This window comes from Ceratotherium simum, chromosome 9 (genome assembly GCF_057802395.1).
Source record: "Ceratotherium simum simum isolate JZ-2026a chromosome 9, ASM5780239v1, whole genome shotgun sequence".
Taxonomy (NCBI): domain Eukaryota; kingdom Metazoa; phylum Chordata; class Mammalia; order Perissodactyla; family Rhinocerotidae; genus Ceratotherium; species Ceratotherium simum.
Genome location: NC_141908.1, coordinates 2,678,781 through 2,703,734, shown reverse-complemented (window position 1 = coordinate 2,703,734; position 24,954 = coordinate 2,678,781). Strand labels below are relative to the sequence as shown.

The 24,954-nt window shown below is 38.4% G+C and overlaps 1 protein-coding gene across 4 annotated transcripts in view; it reads left to right on the top strand.

Moving 5' to 3' along the window:
- The window catches only part of UGGT1 (UDP-glucose glycoprotein glucosyltransferase 1), a 114,834-nt gene that overhangs the window by 78,636 nt on the left and 11,244 nt on the right, over nt 1-24,954 (top strand). For all 4 annotated transcript variants that reach the window (XM_004423940.3, XM_087434998.1, XM_087434997.1 and 1 more), the window contains 13 exons: nt 79-174; nt 4,645-4,747; nt 5,665-5,744; nt 7,052-7,241; nt 11,002-11,160; nt 11,681-11,766; nt 13,553-13,637; nt 14,793-14,881; nt 15,377-15,481; nt 16,972-17,056; nt 18,080-18,262; nt 19,352-19,512; nt 20,614-20,728. In XM_004423940.3, coding sequence (XP_004423997.1) covers nt 79-174; nt 4,645-4,747; nt 5,665-5,744; nt 7,052-7,241; nt 11,002-11,160; nt 11,681-11,766; nt 13,553-13,637; nt 14,793-14,881; nt 15,377-15,481; nt 16,972-17,056; nt 18,080-18,262; nt 19,352-19,512; nt 20,614-20,728 — 1,537 coding nt within the window. The remainder of the gene's footprint in view (nt 1-78; nt 175-4,644; nt 4,748-5,664; nt 5,745-7,051; nt 7,242-11,001; nt 11,161-11,680; nt 11,767-13,552; nt 13,638-14,792; nt 14,882-15,376; nt 15,482-16,971; nt 17,057-18,079; nt 18,263-19,351; nt 19,513-20,613; nt 20,729-24,954) is intronic.

Genomic DNA, 24,954 nt, shown 5'->3' with positions numbered 1-24,954 from the left:
CTGATTACATTATGTTCAGCAATTATTGGAAAAACCTTCAGTTAGAGATGCTAGATTTTCACCAACCATGTCTTTCAGGGCAAGTGACTTGGTAATGAAGGTGGATGCTCTCCTGTCCGCTCAACCAAAAGGAGATGCAAGAATCGAGTACCAGTTTTTTGAAGACAGACACAGGTATAGAATTAATGTTGAATTTGTGCATATTCTTAGACATTAAACTCTTAAGATTGCCTTTAAGTCAGATCCTTTATTTTTGCATATGAATTGTGTATATAAGTTCTTATAGGAATAGAAAATTTGATGTGCAGTTTTTATGTATATGTTCGTATTCATATGTAAAATTCATATACAGATCTCAATGGCATAAAAGTTGACATTTCTAAATAAATCTGAAGTAGTTATGAATGCCCCCTTTTAGAAAGCAGCATTTAATGAAACAGATTACTTGTAATTTTCTGATATTCAAGAATAAACAGAGGTTGTCAGAGTGCTTGTCTCATTCAACTTTTATTGAAAACTATTTTGTTTTCAATAAAATAAAAATTTTAGCATTAGGAGGAAGTCCTTGCCTTTTGTTTTCCAGTTTTTATATTTTGAAAAGTTTTAAACCTAGAGAATAGTTGAAAGACTATTAAGTAAACACTCAAATATCTGTAACTAGATTCACCAGTTGTTAGCATTATGCCAGATTTATCTGTCACCCGTGTGTGTGTGTACGAACGTGTGTGTGTGTATGTATGGTATGTATGATGTATATTGGTATGTTTTGTATGAACATACATGCACTCGGATTTTTTCTGAACCATTTGAAGGTGCGTTGCAGACATCATTACACGTCACACCTAAGTCTTTCTGCATGTGTCTCCTGAGCACTGAGAGCTCCTCCACAGGGCTGTTAGCATACCTCAGCAATTTAACCTTCATACAGTGTATTGAGTAGTACACAGTCCATGTTCGGTTTCTCTACTACCCTTTTTACAACTGTTTTTTGTTGGTCCAGATCACACATTGCAGTTAGTTGTTGTGTCTCTTTAGTTACAGTTCCCTGCCTTTTTTTTTTTTTGTCTTATATGACATTGGCTTTTTAAGAGTCCAGGCCAGTTGTCTTGGGAAAGTCACACAGTCAGAGTTGTTTCCTCATGATTAGACTTAAGATTAGTTTGTTTTTAGAAAGAGCCCTGCAGTTGATGGGTGTAGCCCCTGCCTTACCAGGCAGGTATACATCTTGATTGCACCTTGGAAGCACCGGGGCAGCTTTAGATACGGAAGCCTGCACCCTGCTTCTCTGTGGTTCTGATTTAATTGGTCTGGGGTCGGTTGCACTTTGCTTTAGATGACCTGTGCTTTCTCACAGCCAGTCCTTGAGTGGGGATCAAATTTGAACAGACTGATGATTCCAGGCTGAAATGGAGACCCTCTCCTTTCTCACTGGCTGTCTCTCCTAATTTCTTATGTTGCCAGAGGGAGAAGATTTCTGTGGCTCTTTGCTGATAACCGTAATTGGATTTTGCCCATTAGCACCCATCTTCTCATCACTCTGTATACTTTCAGGAAGTAACTCATTATCTGGTTATGACTGTAGGAAATGTATTTCCTAATTGACCTGCTATCTTCTTTGCCTTTCATGGCCAGGATAGTGAGTCCTGAGCAAGAACTCTTCCCTTTTCAGAACATTTGCCCCATGAGTCTTATATAATTGAAATGCCCTAATTATAAATTCTATTATGATACAAATTATAATTAGAGAAATTCTTCTCATTGGGGTTATGTTAGTTAAATGAGTGTTTGTTCCATGTTTAAATCAGCAGTTTCTTATTTATGCAAGAAGCAAAAAGGTCTGAATTACTGGTTATGTATACCCTTGCCCTAAAAATGTGGTCCATGGACCAGCAGCAGGGCATCATTTGGGAGCTTGTTGGAAATGCAGTCTCTGGCCCCAACCTAGACCTCCTGATTCAGCATCTACATTGTAAAAGGATCCCCCAGGTGACTCCTGTGTACATGAAGATTGGTGAAGCGCTGCATTCTTTGACATTTGCTCTACTCACCTCACAAAAATGTGCGTGATCCCCAAATCTTGTTCCTGTGTCTGTCACTTTTGGCCTTATTCTGGTCTCGTTTCTGACCAATACAGTGAGTATATTTAAACCTGATATTCTTAGTTTATACTGTGCTCCATTTCCACACCAATACAGTCATGTGCTGTGTAGAGACGTTTGAGTCAATGACAGACCATGAATACAGTGGTGGTCCCATAAGATTAGTACCATATAGCCTCGGTGTGTAGTTGGCTATACCATCTAGGTTTGTGTAAGTGCAGTCTATGGTGTTCACACAATGACGAGATCACCTGACGATGCATTTCTCTGAACATACCCCATTGTTAAGCAACACATGACTGTATTGCTCTTTTTTTTGTTTTTGTCTTGAGCCCTTTTTTGTTGTAAAGATGTGGAGGTGGTTAAAAGACCTCACAGGGTTAGTTTCTGGGTATGCTTGTGGCCCACCTGGAACACTGGCTCACAACACAAACGTGTTGTGCAGAACTCTATCCCAAGTAGTCCCTGGGGTTACAGGTTTTGGCCTGGGCAGGCCTGACTCAGGTGCTGTTCTCCAGAGGACTGTTGGGTCTCCTCTCCTTGTTCCCTTTGTGAGAGTTTGTATAATGCTGTTCTCTAATGAGCTTTTCCTTCTAGCATTCTAGAGGAGCACAGAGGTCCACATTATCTGATGGTGGTGGGTCTCCTACTTTGGCTTTTAGTTAGAGAATTTGGTAAAATGCAGATTGCTTGCAGTTTCTGATTCAGTAGGTCTGGGTTGGGGCCTGACAATTTATTTATTTATTTATTTATTTATTTATTTATTTATTCATTCATTCATTCATTCATTTATTTATTTATTTATTTATTTATTTATTTATTTTTTTCACCCCAAAGCCCCAGTAGATAGTTGTATGTCATAGTCGCACAGCCTTCTAGTTGCTGTATGTGGGACACAGCCTCAGCATGGCCGGAGAAGCGGTGTGTCGGTGCACGCCTGGGATCTGAACCCGGGCTGCCAGCAGTGGAGTGCGCGCACTTAACTGCTAAGCCACGGGGCCGGCCCCTGACAATTTGTTTTTAACAAATTCCCAGGTGAAGCTGATACTGCTCGTCTGGAGCCACGCTTTGAGAACAGCTGTATTAGAGTAAAAAAAATTTGTTTTGGAACAATTATTGGTACCTGGAATTGTTAATATCAAAAATTGAAAGCCTCTGCTGCATACAGTCACAAAGCTGTTCCAATGGTTGTTTCCAAAGCAGTTAACTAGATTTGAAATAGCCGTTGTCACCATTTAGGTTATAGTTACCCAGTTTTATTAGTTACGTGCTGTTTTGCACTTTTGTTTTCATCCTGCTGGGTAAATGTTCTTGCATAAAAGTAGTGGCTAGCATTGAAGCCACATTAAAATATTGTCCAGAGCAAACAAAAGTAAGCATTGCTTTAAGCAATTAATATTTTTGGAAAATTGGATGTATTTTTAAATCCTTTCAAGTTTATTCCTTTTTGAAATGTCTCAAAGGCTCCTGCTCCTCTTAAGTCACATAAGTCAATGTGACTTCAGAAGGAAGCCGTGCAACTGGAAACTACGTATGGGAAAATGCAGTACTCCCCAGAAATCCTAGAGGTACAAAGTGAAACCTAACCGGTTAGCTATCATTTTTCACTTATTCAGAACAGGTGAAATATGTATAACTTAATGCTGACAAGATGTGGTGAAGTTCATTTCTTGGCCTTATAAATTTGTTTAGTTCTTGAGGAAATGTGGTTGACAATACATATTAGCCACAAAAATATTTGTATCCTGTGACTCAGTAATCTCATGTCTAGGACTTTGTTGACTCTAAAGAAATTTCCAAGTCTGAGAAAAGCTGGATGTACAAGGTTATTTACAGGTTGAAAGCCATCCAAATGTCCAGCAATAAGAAATAGCTTAAGTAAACTATGGCGGATTCACTTGGTAAATAGAAGATTATTTTTTACTCAGGATTTTTGATACGTAACAATATGGAAAAATTTTTATGATAAGGTAGTGGGAGAAGGAAGGAAAATTATAAAATTGCTAATATTCTATAGATACAGCTGATCTTTATATAGGCATTTAAGAAGGACTACATAAAAATATGCGACAAAGTGGTTAGGTTGGGATGGTGAGATCTTATGATTGTTTATTTCCTTTTTCTCTCTTTTTCAAGTTTTTTGTAATGTTCTAATGTTTCTTTTATTATTTAAAAAAATCAGTTTATTTCTTCTCTCCTCATAGCCTTATTGCCAAGAAATAAAAATTGACGTAATTTTCTGTAATTGTCAAATATCATAAGCTTTTAGCAGTTTTTTGTTAAATACAATTTCAAGCTGGTTTTCTTCTCTTAAAACAAATCTTTCAATCCATTTTGAGTTAATCTGAGTCATTAGAGGGTTTTGCAGACTTTGAGGTAGACATAATCACAGTTGACCACCATGTATCCTTGTTGTCCTAGATCTAAAATTTTTTCTGAAATGCTAAGAGGGCTGATAGGTTATGTTGGACCAAAAAAAAAAAAAAAATTAACTTTGTTTCCTGTTTTCCTCCAGATTAATGTTTTATCTTTTTGATCTCTGTAGTGCGATTAAACTGAGGCCGAAGGAAGGGGAGACGTACTTTGATGTCGTGGCTGTCATTGACCCTGTCACCAGAGAAGCACAGAGACTTGCACCCTTGCTTTTGGTAGGGACAGCTGCAGAGCAGTTCCCGTCATTCTTCCCTGTGGTGGCCACACGCCCTGTGCCTCTCTGAGAGCCTCGTTGTTCCCTTAGTCATCTTCAAAGGGCATTGGAAATGCTGCAGGGCATCTGGGGCAGAGCAAACATCTTCATAAAGATTGGTGATGGCTCTGAAAACAGCTTCATAACCTTAGAAAGTTGGCGCGAGTTTGGTGGGTTATTTCATGTATTTAAGAAAAACAATTATCATCCTTATTCAGAGCAAAATGTCTTTGAATTAAATTGATTTGTGCCGTATTTTAGTTTATAATAGTCAAGAGGTACAAAGGTAAAAGAATTCTGCTTTATCATTTTCCTTTTTTATAAGGAGCGTTTTTTTTTTTGTAGCATGTCCTTTAGATACGTATATTATAATTTTAAGAAAATTTAAAAGAGCTCTGCCAAAAACGTAGTTGCCTCCACCTTTTCTTTTTGAGTTGTGTTTTTTTTAAAGGTAGAGTTTTATCAAATTGTAATCAATGAACCTTTTTTGTGGGTGCTTCTACATGTATGTTCTTTTCATGCTGTAGTATATAAGCTGCACTGATGAACCTTTGAAATTTCCCTCGTGTGGACAGCTGCCCATCTGCATCTGCTGCACCACACATGGGAGCAGTGATTTTCGATAGCCCACTTCTCATGTGTTTGTCCAAGTGATGCATATTGTGCACTGGAGTTGTGATTTCCAGAAACTTCTCCAGTGCAGACTTTATGGCATTTATTATCTGTGTATCTTCTCTTGAGATATCAAGAAATGTTCTCTGTCTTAACTCAGTGTCAAATGATAAATTTCTAAAGAGAAAACGTAAATATTTTGCTTCAAATATTAGTCACTTTCTCTATAGGAAAAATTTTGTGTTGTCATCTGGTTTGCTCTTTTAGGTTTTAACTCAGCTGATCAACGTGAATCTAAGAGTATTTATGAACTGCCAATCTAAACTTTCCGACATGCCTTTAAAAAGGTAAGACAAGCTATTTAAGAAATCACCAATTGAAAAAATGATAATAAATCTGAAAGCTGATATTGAATGTTAAGGATCAAATGGGTTTATAGATGGGTGTCATGTTTGAAAAAATCATTTACTGAATGTACATTTTTGTTAAGTTTCTGCTCTAATTTCTAAAAACTTCTTGTGGGCCTGGGAGCATTTAGGTGGCATTGAACTCAGGCTACTTGCACTTGTGCTTACCCCTACCCGCCCCCTGTCAGAATTATATAATTGTCTAATTTTAAAACTAATTTTGAATTTGAATCGATTTAGCTATTAATTTACCTAGTTAAAATGTGTTGTGGTGCAGAAAGACACCTGTCTCTACTTTTTCATCTTAGAAGAGCAGGCATTTTGAGGGGAATATATATGTCAGTGGAAGCTTGCTGAGGCTCATTTGCATGTTTCTTAAAAAGGAGGACGGGGCCGGCCCGGTGGCGCAAGCGGTTAAGTGTGCGCGCTCCGCTGCGGCGGCCCGGGGTTCGCTGGTTCGGATCCCGGGCGCGCACCGACGCACTGCTTGGCAAGCCATGCTGTGGCGGCGTCCCATATAAAGTGGAGGAAGATGGGCACAGATGTTAGCCCAGGGCCAGTCTTCCTCAGCAAAAAAAGAGGATTGGCAGATGTTAGCACAGGGCTGATCTCCTCACAAAAAAAAAAAAAAAAAAAAAGGAGGGCAAGCTTAGCTGTATACTCTCTGAGCTTTGGAGTGGTCATTTATGAAAAAGGTTATATAAAAAGCAGTTAATAGTAATAGTGTAGCACATGTTGGGGCTGTGAGAAATTCCTAACTTGGAAATGTGCTGTGTTCTGTGAATTGAAACAGTGTTTGAAAGTGACAGAAGGGTTCCCAGCTTTCACCATTGTCTTCGTATAAGAGAAATGTTTAAATTATTACCTATGGTGTTTTCAGGGCTCACCTGAGAACCCAATCACCATTTAGGACTTTGTTTTTAAGAGAAAAGTGAGCTTTTCTCACCAAAGGGAGGCAAGTGGTCAGGAAATGCTTGCGACCCCTGCAGCAGCCACCGATAACAGTACAGGGAGGAGCCATCTCGCCTCTCCGTCCCATCCTTCTTGCTCTTCTCCTGCATCAGCAACAACCGCAGGAGGTCTAATTAGATCAAGAGATCGTTTTGGAAACACTTCTCCCAATCTGGAAGGATACCCTTCCAAATCAAGTTTGTTTTAAGCCAGTTGTTTATCTGTGTGGATACCTGTAAACTGAAGGACTGTGGTTGCATTAAAAAAAAAAGTAACATTTTTCTTTTCAATTTCAGCTTTTACCGTTATGTCTTGGAACCAGAGATTTCTTTCACTTCATACAATAGCTTTGCTAAGGGTCCAATAGCAAAATTTTTGGATATGCCACAGTCTCCTCTGTTCACTCTGAATTTGAACACCCCTGAGAGTTGGATGGTAGAGTCCGTCAGAACACCATATGATCTTGATAATATTTATTTAGAAGAGGTAAGAGTGTCATTCTTCCAAGTATCTAATCGTGTGTGAAGCCTGTTAAAGATGTAGTGATGGTAGTCTGTTACTGAGCAGACTGGACCACAGTCTGGATGGGCTTCTGAGACGTCACTGCTCAGGTATCATTGTATTTTAAAATAACAGCTTCACTGAGATCTAATTCACATACCATAAAATTCATCCTTTTAAAGTGTACAGTTCAGTAGTTTTAGTATATTCATTGAGTTGTGCAACCATCACCACTATCTAATTTTAGAATGTTTTTATCACCCCTAAAAGAAACTCCATACCCATTAGCAGTCACTCCCCATTCTCCTTGGCCCCTGGCCACCACTAATCTACTTTCTGTCTCTATGGATTTGCCTATTCTAATGTTTCATCTAAATAGAATCATATGTTTTTGTGACTGGCTTCTTTCACTTAAATTATTTTCGGGGTTCATCCATGTTGTAGCATATATTAGTACTTCATTCCTTTTTATCACCAGGTAATATTCCACTGTGTGGATATTCCGGCTTTTATTTCTCCATTCATCACTAGACATTTGGGTTGTTTCTACTTTTTGGCTGTTATGAATAATGCTGCTATGAACGTTGTGTACAAGTTTTTGTAGATATGCTTTTATTTCTTTTGGGTATATACTTAGGACTGGAACTACTGGATCATATGGTAATTCTATGTTTAACCTTTTGAGGGATCGCCAAGCTATTTTCCAGAGTGACTGCACCATTTTCCATTCCTGCCCTAATGACAAATGATGTTGAACAATTTTTCATGTGTTTATTGGCCATTTGTGTATCTTTGGAGAGATGTCTATTGAAATCCTTTGCCTATTTTTTAAAATTGGTTTATCTTTTTTTGTTGAATTGTAAGAGTTCTTTATGTATTCTGGATATAAGTCCCTTATCAGATATATGATTGGCAGATAGTTTCTTCCATTCTAGAGTTGTCTAGAGTTGTTGTCTTTTTACTTTCTGGATAATGTCCTTCATCCAGATGTCCTTTAACCCTGTCCCACAAAAGTTTGTAATCTTGATGAAGTGTAATTTACTTATTTTTTTCTTTTGTTGTTTGTGCCTTTGGTGTTATATCTAAGAAATCTTTGTTTAATCTCAGGTCACAAAGATTTAGTCCAATGTTTTCTTGTAAGACTTTTCAAAATTTTAAACTCTTACATTTAGGCCTTAGATTAATTTTTAGTTAATCTTTGTATGTGGTGTAAGGTAGGGTTTCAGCTTTATTTTTCGTTTGTGGATGTCCAGTTGTCCCAGCACCATTTGTTGATAAGACTGTTTGTTCCCAATTGGATGGTCTTGGTGCTTTTGTCGAAGTTCAATTAGCCCTAAATGCAAAGGTTTAATTCTGGACTCTCAGTTCTGTTCCACTGATCTATGTGTCTGTCCTTAGGCCAGTACCACACTGTCTTGTTTACTGTAACTTTGTAGTAAGTTTTGAAATCGGTAAGTGAGTTTTCCAATTTTGTTCTTCTTTTTCAAGATAGTTTTGGCTATTCTGGGTTCTTTGCATTTTGGAATCAACTTGTTAATATCTGAAGAAAAGGCTGTTGGGATTTTGATAGGGATTGCATTAAATCCCTAAATCAATACCATCTTAACAATATTACATATTCTGATCCATGAATATGGGATGTCCTTCCATTTATTTAGGTCTTTAATTTCTTTCAACAATGTTTTGTAGTTCTTAGTATACAGGCCTATATAAGATCATGTCATCTGCAAATAGAGGTAGGTTTACTTCTTTCTTTCCAATCTGGATGCCTTTTATATAATCTTCTTGGCTAATTGGGAAATTTTAAAATTAGTAATTCAGTCTCTTGTTATAGATCTATTTAGATTTTCTCTCTCATCTCGATTCAGTTTCTGGAGTTTGATAAATTCATAAATTTATCCATTCTATCTGAGTTATCTAATTTTTTCACTTACAGTTATTGATAGCATTTTCTTAGGGTCTTTTTTAGTTACACTTAATAGTGATGTCTCCTTTTTCCTTGCTGATTTCAGTAAGTTGGCTCTTCTCTCTTTCTTTCCTGATCAGTCTAACTAAAAGTTTGTCAATTTGTTGATATTTTCAAAGAACCAGCTTTTGGTTTCACTGCTTTTTCTCTGTGGTTTTTCTGTTCTCGATTTCATTTATTTTGATATAACTGTATTTTGAGTCTTTAAGGTAAGTGATCCTTTTCCCCTAATGTGTCTTCAAAGATAGAGAGCTCACAAGTGTAATTTCACTGCTGTCTCTCCCTAGCCCTCACTCTGTGTGCCTAGCTCAGGGTCTTTACTTTCAAGGAGCTTACAGTGTCTCAGAGCCTCCTTCCTTGTTAAGACATTTGTCTCTGTATCTGCCCTAAATATCTCTTGCTACAATTGAAGCCTGTTTCCTGGTTCTGTCTTCTTGGGAATTGGGAGGCCGGAAACTTGAAGATAGTTACCAAAGGACTTCTTAGCCTTCTTTTCATTAGGTTAGGTAACTCAAGTTTCTTTAAGAAGAATACCTTAGGTGCTAAGTTAGGGGAGACAGGGAGAGAGAGAGTATGTGTGTGTGTGTTTGTGTATGCGTGTGTCTGTGTACACACTTGCCTTATTCCCACCCCAGTCCTATCCATCCTATTTTTAATAAATAGGAAATATAGTCTTTACCCTTAAGAAACAAACTTTTGTTGAAGAGATTATAAAATGGCCACAAAAAGCACTAAAGAATAGTGCAAGGAAGTATAGAATTGAATGCAAAGCAGGTTTTTTCCATATCTTCAGAGTTTTTGCTGCTCTCTCCTCCAGTTTCTCTGCATTCTGCTGAAAGTACAGAGCCCGAGACTTGGTGAGCATGTGGAGGTTTACTTCTTAGGTCTTATTATTAGACTTATGGAATTTAGTATTGCAGTAACATGTTCAGCTTCAAGTAGTACATTATTAGCAGTGGATAGGGTTACAAAACCAAGTCTGAACGAGCCTGGGGTAGAAACTCTTTAATTAGCTAAAACCAGGCTGCCCTAAGACCCTACAGTTCTGTCATCTGTTCTGCAAGGAATTAGCAATAATTTAGGCAACTGGTGCAGAACATGAATGGTTGTATGCCATTATGGAGCCATTAAGTACCTTTTGGAGTTTTGCATTTAGAACAACAGTATATTCAGCTATATTCTAAAGGCCAAGATGATTTTGCATTTTTTTCTCTGATCTTTCTCATTGTTTCTCTGTTTCTCATGTAAGTTAATCCTTGTGGGATTGTCTTACCTATCTTCTCCATTATTTAGCTCTGAGATCTGTACATTCCTTCGGCAGTTTATTTGACATGCTTTTCTCTATATCACTTTCCCAGATTGGACTCATATCCTCTCATCTGTACTTTTGGAATAACCTCCTTAATGTTTTTTCTGTGTCCTTTTTCCTGACTCTCCTTCCAACCCACCTGAGTTTTAAAATGATATGCAATTGTTAACCACCAGTACAGTCAAGATGCAGATCATTTCCATCACTCCAGAAAGTTCTCTTGTTCCTCTTTGCAGGCAAGCCCCTTCCCCTCCCTTTAGCCCCAGGCAACAGCTGATCTGTTTTCTGTCACTATAGTTTTGCCTTTTCTTGAATTTCTTATAAGTGTGATCATATGGTTTGTAGCCCTTTGTGTCTGGCTTCATTTGCTTTGTGTAATGCATTTGAGATTCACCTGTGTTGTTGCATGTCTCAGTATGTTTCTTTTCATTGCTGAGTAGTCTTCAAGTGATTTGATTTTGGTGTTGCAGGTGGACAGTGTGGTGGCTGCGGAGTATGAGCTGGAGTACCTCTTATTGGAAGGTCACTGCTATGACATCACCACAGGCCAGCCCCCGAGAGGTCTGCAGTTCACGCTGGGAACTTCAGCCAACCCAGTCATCGTGGACACCATTGTGATGGCCAATCTGGTAAATCCGCAGTCCATCAGAAGGGGAGACTGAGTCATATTCATTTGGGCACTATAATTTATGATGGAGGAGTTAGCATCCTGAACATGAGTGAGATTAAAATTCATGATTGACTGAATTGGTCAATATAAAAACTAGTTAAACTTGTAGACTAGAATTACATGTCAACTTAAAAGATAATATATTACAATATTCTGCTGTACCCAAATTGGCCCCTGAAAATGCATTGCTTATGAGCGGACAGCATTTTTCTTTCCTTTGGAGGTTTGCAGCTTATTCAAATGTCGCACGCTGATTTTTCACTGAAATACAGCTAAAGGGCAGGCTTCTTGCTTGACTGGCCTGTATTCACTAGTGTTTCTAATGTGGAGATTTTTTTTTTTAAGAATTGCACTGATTTGTTAAGTACCTTATTTAAAATATAGGTGACTGATATTTCAGACAAAGAAATAACTGTTCCTCAGAAACAGCGTTTGATGTTTCAAAGAGAACTGAAGTTTGTCTTTTCTTCTTGTCCTAGGGCTACTTTCAGTTAAAAGCCAACCCAGGAGCTTGGATTCTCAGACTAAGAAAAGGACGTTCTGAGGATATTTATAGGATCTACAGGTAGGAGTAAGTGCTGCAGAGGCATTTTTCCAGAACATTCTGCAATGAGAATCAGCTCAAATTGAATCCTATGCTGATGGTTAGCCAGGCAGAAAGAATTCAATTTACAGCTGTTGGTGTGATGAAGCAATGCTTTTCCAGGAAGTTAAATATGAAAGAATTGTCAGGGGATAATTGGATATTAAGTGGTGTAAATACTAATAAGTGTAGTCACATTTCCCTCTTCAGTCATTCTTTTGTGCTAACAGTATCCCAGAGTCAAATCATTCTGTGTCACTGTGATGAAAACCATAGGCAGATGAGAAGTGGAGTCATTTCAAGAAAGGAGAAAAGAAATGAAGAGCAGTCAAACTTTTCTACCCAGCTAGAGTATTTCTGGACCCTGAGTGAGTTGCAGATGCACTGTACACTGTAAGCTTTGGCCATGAAACCTTGGTGCTGGTGCTTGGTCTTTTCTGTCTGTGGTCATATGGAAGTACTCCCAGAGCATTCCGTCAGTAGCCAGGGTTTTGCTTTAAAGTTTGCTACAGGTGACTGTTAGTTTAAAAAAATTAGACTGCCTTGTAAAAAGTTGTGGTTTAAATTCTGTTGAACACAATTTAAATTAGGTTAAGCTATGTGAAAAGACTGTTATGTCAGTTTATTTAGGGAATGATTTCCATTAGAGTTTAAAACATCCTCCTGCTGAGTCCTCATCTTAGCTCCATGGAATCTTACCTGACACATGTGAAAGCAATGTGGATTTCTGCATATTTCTTACGGAAGAAATAGAAGACTTTTGGATTATAATAACATCTCTATTATAAATAGTAGATTTTCCTCTGAATAATGTTTTCCCCAAATACGGTTTTACAGATTTTTAATTTGTCATAAGAAGTTTATCTGTTGTCCTTCTAAACCACGTCCCTTTCGTCTGCCCTTTCCCTGTCCACTCTTCATCCCTGACTCCTCTCTTCCTAGCTGTCTAGGGCCCGCTTCCTTCTGTGCTTGCTCTTGGATATTTCCAGTCTCTAGTGTTCATGCTATCAGAATTGTACCTTTGCCTGAGAAGTCTGCTCTCTGCTGGATGACAGTGATTCCGTGAATTCATATTTTATCGTGGCTTTCTGCAGTTAACACCTTGAAAATTGATGACTGGAAATTTTAGGCGTTATAGTTAGTAGGGAAATATTATTTTAAATTTTTCCTCCTCTGCCCCGTCTGCCTGCAAATAGAGCTGGTTATAGTTCTTCCTTCAGAATATGGGCACCAGACTCAGTACCTCAGGGCCTAGACTCAGCTGATTCTGGCTCCAGACAGAAGGAGAGAGTAGATGCCTTTACAAAACTCTGCAGCAGAGCCATGTTTTGCTACTTGCCCGTTGAAGAGTAGAAGCGATGGGTTTTGATGATGGTGCAGAGTGGCCCATGCCGTCAGGCACTCTTTTATTGAAGGCTCTGTGCTTGGCTCAGACCTTGTGAATACAGACGGTAGTTAAGATCTCATCTCATCGCCAGCTTGCAGCCCTGAGAGCTTCTCTATGAAAGGTAATTTGAAGGGGGACTCAAGGAGGGAGTTTGGGCTTTGACTGATTGGCTCACTCAGTGTGAAGGATAAAGATTTCGACAAGTGCTGCTGTGTAGCTTGAAGGGGCTTCCTGCAGGTTGTGAGAAAATAATTTATTCTGAAAACTTCTTTATGATAAGGATTGTGGACAAATATGGCGGATTGTTGTCACCCCATTGACTGCATTTTGAGGTTTGTGATCTGTAATATCTGTCTTTCGTTCTCCTTTCTGTTCTCTAAGCCACGACGGTACAGATTCTCCACCTGATGCTGATGAAGTTGTTGTCGTCCTCAACAACTTCAAGAGCAAAATTATTAAAGTGAAGGTGAGTTTGGTATATTAAGGCAGGTACTCTATTTTAGTAGAAGCAACAGTAAACTATTATGTAAAAATATGTATCTGGAAACCAGCCCCAAACTGTATGAGGTGATGAATGTGTTAACTGCAATAGTAATACTATTATTATGGTAATAATTTCTCAATATTTACCTATACCAAATCATCACATTGCACACTTAAATTTACACGATGTTATTTGTCACATATATCTCAGTAAAGGTAAGGGGAAAAAAAGGAAACCTGCCCAAGACTTTAATTCACCTTTGGAATTTTACTGTAGGGTATAGGAATGCTGCTTTAAATGCAGAATGTCTTTTGTAGGTGAGTCTGTGGCTTTCTTCAGCTGAGAGCTGGCCCCTTCTGGGTGATCTCAGCGAGCAGCGCAAGTCTCATTTTACATGAAATGCATTCATAGATACTGTGTGGCTGACATAGCTACAATTCACATTATTAGTGATGATTTTATTCTCAGAAAATTGGGGAGAATGCCAGTGAAAATTTCAGCAGTAATACGTGGTAGCTTTATTTAATTTCTTCTTACTTCTACTCTCTATTCTTGGAATTTTGAGGTTCTTAGTGCCTTAAATTCAAGTAAAAGGTATTATGGAATAAATAATCATTGCACATGGTAAATATAATACATCTAGTGAAATCTAAAGCAGGCCACACACACATGATTGAGCAGAAAAATGATCCCTGTGCTGTAGGGAAGATTCAACCTGTTCTCGTGCTAGTAAATCCTGAAAAACGGCTATGGCGTGAAATGTCTCCTTCTGACGGTCAGAGCTCATATGGGCTGCACTCTTCCCCTAGAACGAGCTGTTAGCTTGGGCATTGTGCTTCTGTTTTTACTCAGACTGTATTTCCTACACAGTTGAATTTGAGGTTCTTTGCCCATTTTTCAAGCTGGAAACAGTTATTGTCTAGTTAAAAGAGATTGCTCTCTCCTCACTTAAGGTTTTAACGTGAGATGGTGAAGATACTTCTCTTGAATACATCTAGACTCTGGGTGGGTTGTACCTGCTTGTGGAAGAATTAATTCCCTAATGTTGACAATACTTTCATCGTACATCTAGTGAAAATCAGTTTAATGCCTATTAAACCCAATGGGAGGAATAAGATCCATCACATATGATTGCAGGTTCAGAAGAAGGCAGACATGGTGAATGAAGACTTGCTGAGTGATGGAACTAATGAGAATGAATCTGGATTTTGGGACTCCTTCAAATGGTAAATTGGCATCAGAAGCAAAGTAGTATTTTAAAGGAAAAACTGAGATACAGGCACCATCCCTCGCTTCAGTGTAATAATGCTGTCTGGGCCTTTCTGATTCTGCTCTGTGCAGCCAATGATGCACTTATATTTAGAGAAGATGAGTATTTTCCTCTTGACTCAAAAAGGGTAATGTCATCTCATGGTGAAGTTACTTCTGTTCCATACTCTTAACTCTCGTTGGGTTGTGCCTACTCTTTGGAGAGTTGGTTGATAATTACTCGGTTTACTTCCCGTTGTATGGATTGCATGGAGTAGCCAGTGTTCGGTCCATTCCTGAAGCTACATGGTGCCTTGTAGGCAGCATCCTTCTCAGTATCTGTCCTGTGAGGTGGTTTTGCTGGCCTTGTGCTCTCTGCCTCGTGTCTGCTCCCTCTGCATTGCCCTCCAGCAAAGGAAAAGGAATCTGTACCAGCATTTCAAGTGTTCTTGTTTTTACCTTTGTTATTGTAGGGGCTTTACGGGAGGACAGAAGACTGAGGAAGTGAAACAAGATAAAGATGACATAATTAATATTTTCTCCGTTGCATCTGGTCATCTCTACGAGAGATTTCTTCGGTTAGTTATGTTGATTATTCAGTATATATGAATGAATTTATCATACTCTTCTTATTTAGCGAGTACAAGTGTTATGGGCTTCTGCATATTGTACGTCTGTGTATTGGAAGCACTCTGAGGTTTGTGAATAGATTATCATTTATAATTGTTTTGATCTGGTTAACCTCATGAAGTCGAGCTATGTAGTATAAGCATCTTATGGATATTATAAGGCTATAAACATTTAATATCACTGTGAAGACATTATGATAATGGTGTTTAATTGGCTATCAAACATTGCTTAAACCAGAAATTAGGAAGTTAACATAGAGACTAGAAGTAGAACAGGGCCATGGACCTGCCTCCTAGAGATCCATAGGATTTTAGAGCTGGGAGGGATCTTAGTTCTCACAAAAGAACACCTGTGTTTTATAGACACACTGAGAGTCAGAGGTGAAGGGACTCACCTGAGGTCACACAGCCAGAGCCAAGAGAGGCCACAGGCTTGGGCTGGTTGACGCAGTGGTCGCCAGGGGGAAGGCCCTCAGAACACCTTGTGGTCAGTGATCAGGAAGGCTGTGAAGATGTGCCTTTGCCTGAGAGTGACTTTCCTGATGCCGGGGTTCTTTTTACTTTTAATTATCCACTACAAATCTGGTACAGTCATGTGCCGCATAACGATGTTTTGGTAAATGATGGACCGCATATACGACAGAGGTCCCATAAGATTAGTACCATATAGCCTAGGTGTGTAGCAGGCTATACCATCTAGGTTTGTATAAGTGCACTCTATGATGTTCACACAACAACCAAATCACGTAATGACGCGTTTCTCGGAACATATCTCCATCGTTGAGTGTTGCATGACTGTATAGCAAGTACCCCAAATGTCATTTTACTTGTGGCTAGCCCTCCTATTTCCAAGAAGTAGTATCTCACCTAAGATGGTAGCGTCAGGTGTTAGTAATAACTGAATTTAATTAAATTCCTTGACTCAAAATTTGTTTTTGTTTTTGTTTGTTTTCAAAGTAGGAATCCTGAAGCTGTAACCATTTGCCACCCGCTTACCTCTCCCTGCTCTCCTCCTGGCAGGATTGTCTAGTGTAGGCTGTGGGAGGCAGTGCAGTTACACAGAGCTGCTGTGGCTTTACAGGTTTTCCTTTTAGAGTGATGTAGTCGGTTAACCATAACCTCCTTTATTCATTGTACTATAATTAATGTATCAGTTCATGAAGCAGTTTATTTAAAGATGTTACATGGTTAAAACATTTGCCTTTATCGGTTAGGTGCATGTTTATAGGTGAGAAACACTCCTTCCGTCCCACTCAGTGATCACTTTATGAGAAGGAATAAGTGAGTTTTCCGTCACTTAGGGTCTCTCTTTGCCTAATTGAACCACCAGTTAGCTCTGCCTTGAAGAACATTTAGCAGTCTCGTGATTGACTCTACTTGATTTTCTTGAGATTGAAAGGCATTGGAAGATGATTATTATTATTTGCTTTGTTTGACAGCATAATGATGCTATCAGTACTGAAGAATACCAAGACTCGTGTGAAATTCTGGTTCTTGAAGAATTATTTGTCCCCCACATTTAAGGTTTGTTCCTCAGGGAAAAGGAAAACCTTCTTACCAAGGAGATATGTGCAGTATAGTGTACTTTTTACTACCTCTATTTTATCTGTATAATTTTTAAATTTTCCTTTTATTAGGTTACCCTAATTCAGTTGCATATGTCTGTGTTGATTATTCTTCCAAACTGGCCTGTTTTGGGGGAACAGTTGTTATAAAACCAAACACAAAATTATGACCTGTTTGAAGCGTGGATAACTAGGAGGAGAGTCTGTATCTTTTGTTTTGATGAAATAACATTCTCTTCCTCTGAGCGTGCATGTCCTAGTTTAATTTAGAAAGCACAGTTTCCAGGGAGGAGGAGGATTAGTTTTGTCACGAACAGCTACTCAGTGATCCAAGGAAGTAATACTTATCTGCAAAACACAGAACACACTTGAAAGTTTTCTGCTTTATTTGTATCAGTATTTGACATCTAAACTGATTTATTTGCACCTTTTTTGTTGTTGTTCTGTAGAATTTACTAAATAACTTTTAATATATTCAGTAATATCTCCCTGAGGTAAGAAATTCACTTCTGATCCCCTGAAGGTACTTGTATTTAGAATCTGAAAGACAATGGCAACAAATGTGTTGAGATATTTGGGTTTGCCACATCATTCCCTTGGTTAGACCTAGCCGTGAGAAAGGCTTACAATCAAGCTCAAAAAATGTTTTACTGAAATCAAGTTTAGAAAAATAAACTTAAAGTTCATTTCCCTTAAACACACATACACACACAAACGCACCAATGTAGATTAGGTAAAGCCCTCACTTAGAGACGTCTGTCGTTTCACGTGCTGTCAGAAGTCATAGAAATGGGGATTGACGACAGTTTGTACGTGTCTTTTTCTGTAGTCACAGGTGAGTTGGGTCACGTTTCTTCATTAGACCACTGTCACGGTGAGGGTGTTTGACTTGTGCCGTATCATGGTGGTCGACGTACATCAGGAAGTTGGTTTTCTTAATCAAAATAAATGATTGTTTGCTCTTCCCTGTGTCTAAAAATAGGAGTTTATACCTTACATGGCGAATGAGTACAATTTCCAGTATGAGCTTGTTCAGTACAAATGGCCGCGGTGGCTTCATCAGCAGACTGAGAAGCAGCGCATCATCTGGGGTTACAAGATCCTCTTCTTGGATGTGCTCTTCCCGCTAGTTGTTGACAAGTTCCTGTTTGTAGATGCTGACCAGGTAAGCTCTTAAAGGCCAGATTTAAACAGTTCGTTTTAAAGGCCTTAGACTTCCTTTTCCTTTGTAAATGATTTTATTTTTTCACTTATGGAAAAATACATGCTTATTTTACATTATTTAGAAAATATGGAAAGGTATCACCCAGATATGATCACTTTTAAAATTTTACATTTGATGTATTTCATTTTCATCTTTTTTTCTGTGCCTTTTTTACATAGTCTTGATTACATCATGTATGCAGTTTTGTATCTTATTTAATTCATTTAACATATGAACTAAAAATTGGAAAACTGAGGTTGAACCGTGCTTGTCCTCCTCTCCAATTATTTGTCCAAAAGCTAGGAGTTCCTGACATGGGTAAGAGGGAAGAAGCTCAAGTAGATGGAACCCCAGCCCTGAGAGTGTGGAGCTCTGCAGATATTCTTCCTGCGGTCAGGATTTGACTTAATTAAAAGGAACACACTGTGATTTTAGAGCATACAGACTCAAAAAGTGTAAATACAGTTCTGCCCTACAGCCTTCTCCCTGACTGAGCTGGCTGAAACCTAGGTTAATCATCTGAGTGGAAGTGATGTAATGTGTGCAAATCATTTGGACAAAGGCTTCTTCCCCCTCTTTGGGCTTCCTTGCCTCATCTAGCTCACTTAGGTCACAGCTGGCTCACCCTGAAGCATGCTTTCTGATTCTAACAAAACCACACTTAACCCTGTGCCAGGCATCCTTCCATGTCCATCCGTATATTAATTCACTTAATACTCCCAACAACCCTATGAGATAGATACTATCATCATCTCCATTTTACAGATGAGAAAACTGAGTCACAGAGAGGCTAAGCAATGTAAATTTGTTTTATTTCTACCCTTTGAAAACTTAGAATACTGTGTGCCAAGCACTAAACTCAATGTTTTACCTGTTAGTGAGGGCAGTCAGCTAGTGAGTGAGGGAGTCCAGGCTCAGACTGAGTCTGCTGCTAGGGCTGTGCCGTTACCACCGGCTGCCCTCTCTGACGCCTGCAGTGAGCCCTCTGTTTTAAGGAAGCTCTGTCTGCCTGGTGGTTTAAACAGTGACTTGTGATCTTCTTTTCTGCAGATTGTACGAACAGATCTGAAAGAGTTGAGAGATTTCAATTTGAACGGTGCCCCTTATGGTTATACTCCTTTCTGTGATAGCCGACGAGAAATGGATGGCTACAGGTTCTGGAAATCAGGATACTGGGCCAGTCATTTAGCTGGGCGAAAGTATCATATCAGGTACTGAAAAAGGGACACTCCTAACTCTGTTGTTTGGTTTTGTTTTCATTAAAAGTAATTTTGTATATTTAAAATTGCGAATAAGTAATACATTAATATGGTTCAAAAGCAAAAATTGTAAAAAATATCCAGTGAAAAAAAATCTTCCCAGTTTTGTCTCTCTTCTCCCCAGTTCTCACTCCCACAACAGATAATCCTCTATTAAATTACTGTATGTCCCTCCAGAGTTTTTTAATTCTTACATAAACGTCTATGACTTCTTTTTTACACAAAACATGAATTCTTTTTTACACAAACTATACCATCCTATTTACAGTTTTGTGCCTTGCTTTTTTTACTTAACGTCTGTAGTAGATCTTATCAATATGTAGAGAAAGAGCTTATCTTTTTTCACACCTACATATTATTCCAATATATATGTTATTTATGGTCTTTTGTTATGACATAAAATGTTGCAGCGAATAATTAAGTACATTATTTTGTATATTTCAAGTATATCTGTAGGATAAATTCCTAGAAGTAGAACCCCTATGTCAAACAGTGTCTGCATTTGTTGCTTTTCTGGTGAACACTACATTATCTTCTCTGGGCCATGTGTGATTTGAAAGATTGGGAGAGTGGGGGACCTACAGGAAGCGGCACAAACAGAGATAAACGTTGGGCTACAGTGATTGCAGTGCTACGCTTTGTGTTCTTAGTCCACAAGAACTCCAACACTGTGAGGTTTTTTCCCCTGCAGCGTTTAAGACATCATCAGGATGTCTTTGATTAATGGTTATTTATCAGTTACTATAGCTTTTATTACCTAATCTGCTGACGTTTGCTAGAAATATTCTTTTGTCAGAGGTTGTTTCCTTTGGAAGGCAATTAAATAAGGAAGAGTGATAAAGTGAGCTTGTGGTGGCAGAATATGGGTTTTGTAATAATTCCCTTAGCCATCTTCAAAGTAGCATGTACTGACCCTGAGCTCCACTGTAGGGCTTCAACTTGCCTTTTCAAAGAGAGGCCAGAATGTTTGCCTAGTGACCTGTTCCCTTATTCAGTGGGGTTACTGTTTCTGCCATAATCCATGGTTATAACAAATGGATCTTCTCTCCCCAGTGCATTGTATGTCGTGGATCTGAAAAAGTTCAGGAAAATAGCTGCTGGTGACAGACTCAGGGGACAGTACCAAGGTCTGAGTCAGGATCCCAACAGCCTTTCAAATCTTGATCAAGTAAGTGGCTATTTCTTTGGTTAACACTTTCAGGGGATGGTATACAATGTTGTGTCAGAAAATGAAGTATTTTTTACTTCTCAGTTCTCTCCTCTGTTGGGACAGTGTTTTGTTTCTTCATGGAAAGGAATTTTGTGTATGTGTGTGTATGACATTTTGATCTCAACAGAAGACTTAGTGAAAAGGGTTGTAGGCCTAATGTTGGTTTGGGAAGGGAGATGAAAGGAGGATGCTGCCTCTTTGAACCATTACCATATCTTCTCATTTGGTACCCAAGCTAATCTGATAAATTTGTTTCTTTGCCTGCTAGGGTCAATTTGTTTCTCTTTTTTAGGAACTAACTAGCTCAGGATTCACAGTATAGAATATAGTATTACAATTTCCCTGTTTCCTCTGGGAAACCATGGTATTTTTTAAGAAGTTAAGCTGAATCAGTGTTTATTAATGCTAAACATTTTTCATAGGTAAGATTATAGTTTAAGGGTTTTAGGTACATATTTCACATATTTTGTTTTGCTTAAGTCTACCTTAAACATTTTTAAACTTTTATTGTGATATATGGCACCTGTAAAGAGAAATGTACAACATAAAAATATGCAAATATATATTCATATGGGTCAGTGAATTACCAAAAGCAAATGCCCATATACCCCCACCTGGTTCATGAAATAGAACATAACTAACATCCCAGAAGCCACCCTTTTCTCTAATAAAAGTACCTGACTTTCGTGGTAATCTCCCCATTGCTTTTCTTTATAGAGTTACTACTTGAACATGTGTCCTTAAACACTATAGTTTAGTTTTGCCTGTTTTTTTCTCCCTATCTCAGTGGGATCATAAAAGATGTACTCTTTTGAGTCTAACTTCTTTTGCTCAAGGTTGTGTTTGTGAGATTCATCCTTGTTGTTGTGTGTAGTGGGACTACATTCTGTTTCTCTCTCCTACATTTGGGTTGTTTTCTGTTTTTGTCTCCTGTGGGTAATGCTGCTGTGATCATTCATGCACATGTCTTGGTGCACATGTATACATGTTTCAGTTGTGTGTACAACTACAAGTGGAATTGCTGTGTCATCAGATTTGTGTATCTTTATCTTTACTAGATAATTCCAAACAGTTTTCTAAAGTAGTTCTAATTTATACTCCCATCAGCAGTGTAGGAATTCCTGTTGCTCCATGTTTTGACCAATACTTATTGTCAGTCTGTTAATTTGGTAGATGTGAGCTGACATCCCAGGTAGCTTTCACTTGGAGAGGGCCTTCTGGTCTCCATGGTTTCTCATGAGAAATCAGCTGTTAATCTTGAGAATCCCTTGTCTGACAAGTCACTATCTCTTTTGCTGGTTTCAAGGTTCTCTGTCTTTTGACAATTTGCTTATGATATGTCTAGGTGTGGATCTCTTTTGAGTTTATCCCACTTGGAGTTCCTTGAGCTTCTTGGATGTGTAAATTAATGTTTTTCATCAAATGTGGGAAGTTTTATTTCTTCAAATATTCTTTCTGTCCCTTTCTCTCTCTCTCAGACCCTCTTGGGACAACCATTATGTGTATGTTGGCATATTTGATGATGTCCCACAGGTCTCTGAGCTTCTGTTTATTTTTCTTCCTTCTTCTTTCTGTTCCTCAGACTAGTTCATCTCAATTGACTCATCTTCAGTTGACCTGATTCTTTTTTCTGCCTGCTCGAATCTGGTTGAATCCTTCTAGTAAATTTTCATTTCAGTTATTGTATTTTTTAACTCTAGATTTTCTGTTTGGTTCTTTGGTATAGTTTCTATTTATTAATATTCTCTAATTTTTGAAACATCATTCTCATACTTTCCTTTAGTTCTGTTAGACATGGTTTCCTTTGGCTATTTGGACATATTTAAGACGCCTTAAAGTCTTTGTCTTGTAAGTCCAATGTCTGGACCACCACAAGTATAGTTTCTCTTGGTTGTTTTTTTCCTTTATACGGGTCATACTTTCTTGGTTTTTTTTTTTTTTTAAAGAATCGCTCTGAGCTAACATCTGTTGCCAATCTTCCTGTTGTTTTTGTTTTCTCCTCCCCACAGCCCCAGTACGTAGTTGTAGATTCTAGTTGTCCTTCTAGTTCTTCTACGTGAGCCACCACCGCAGCATGGGAATTGAACCCAGGCTGTAAAGCAGTGAAGGTGCTGAACTTTAACTGCTAGGCCATCAGGGCTGGCTCACTTTCTTGGTTTTTTTGCGTCTCTCTTCATTTTTGTTGAAAACTGAATATTTCAAATAGTGTAGTATGGCAACTCTGGAAATCAGATTTTCCCTCCTCTCTGGGGTTTGTTGTTGCTGCTTCTTGTACTAGTTGTTGTTTGCTTGTTTTGTGACTGGTTCTGTGAAGTCTGCATTTTTTGCCTGCCTGATTAGCTTAGTGGTTAGCTAAAAGTGGACAGAGATTTCCTTAAGTGCTCAGAACCACTGACTCTCCCAATCTTTGCCAAAGGCCCCTGATGCTCAACAGTCAGCCAGGCAGTTTACGACTCTACCATAGCCTTCACTTCCTCCTTGCGTAGAGCCTCAAAATCAGCCAGAGGTGAGAGCTTAGAACTTGCTTACGTCTTTCTTGATTATGCACACCACCCTGAGCATGCTCGGAGTCTTACACATGTACACGGCCTTCTATATTCCCAGGAATATGTCTTTTTTTTCAAAGCTTCCTGTGGACATCTCAGTCTTCAGCTTCTCCTTTTAAGATTCTTGGTTAGTCTAGTCTTTGCTCCACCTCAGGCAGCCTCAGGGAGCTTAATACACTCAAGTGCTGCCAAGGAGTAGCTTTCAGCATTGGGAAGTTCAAGTGAGAGTGAGTAAAGACGAGCCTTTACAGTAAGTCTCCTAGGGAACCACTGGTCAGGTCAGGTAATGACTCCGTTTTGGGAATGAAGCTTTGAAGACCTCCAGCCTTGTTCTCCTTACTCCAGTATGGGAATGCAGGCTGGTATTTTTTTAGGCTCGGGGGAGCAGGAGAATGGGAGTAGAGTACGTTAAAATGCCACAAAGCTCATTGTTCTTACCAAAACTTAACCATTTTTGTTGACTTTTAGATGCTCCTTGGGTTTCTGTAAGCCTTTGGTTAATTTCCAGAGTTCTGCAAATGTTGATTCTGACTATTTTTGCCAATTTTTGATTGCTTTTATGGAGGGATGAACTTTCAGAGCTCCTTAATCTGCAGTTTTGCTGATGTCACTCCCCGTTGTGGTTTTATATTGCATTTTCATAATTGATAATGAAGTTGAGTACCATTTTGTATGTTTATGGCTATTTAGGTATTCTCTTTTGTGAAGTGCTTATGTATTTGGGTTGTTTGGTTTTTTTCTTCTTGGTTTATGGACATTCTTTATATGTACTGATAGTATATCCTTTGTTAGTTATATATGTTGCAAAATTTCTCACTTTGACTCTCTTAATGGTATCTTTTGTAGTCAGGCTGATTGGTATTTTCCTTATGGTTAATGTTTTTTGACCCTGATTAAGGTCATGAAGATGCTTTTTTATATGAGCTTTATTGTTTTTTCTTTCATATTTTGATCTATATTCCAGTAGGAATTTGTTTTATGTATGGTTTGAGATGAGTTCAACTTTCATTTTTTATGTGCATTATAGTTATGTCAGTATGATTTTTGTTTTTTAATGAAACACACTGGTCTACAGTGCCATCTTTGTCAGATATGAAGTCCCCATATATGCATGGCTCTGTTTCTGGCCCCTCTGTTTTATTCCGTTGGTCTGTTTGTCATCATACCTGTACTACAAATATTTCATTGACTGTAGCTTTATAATAAGTCTTGATACCCAGTAAATCAAATCCTCCCACTTCATTCTTCTTCAAGAGTGTCTTAGGGTATTCTTTGTCCTTCGTTTTCCTATATACATTTTAAAATCAGCTTGTCAAGTTCAGGAGGGAAAAACACTTGCTAGGATTTTATATTTGGCCTGTATTTAATTAATTCTCTCAATAATGTAGGTAACTTTCTTCTTAGAGATGTTGTACATCTTTGTTAGAGTTATTTTTAAAAACGTTTGTTTCTGTTTGTTGCTGGTATCTAGAATTGCAGTTAATTTTTGTTCATTGTTGTATTCAGCTACCTTGCTAACCTGTGTACGCTTTTGGATTTTCTATATACATAATCATATCATCTACAAATAAAAACAATTTTACTTTTTCTTTTCCAATCTTATGTTTTTAAAAATGTCTTTTTCTTGCTTTCTGTGTT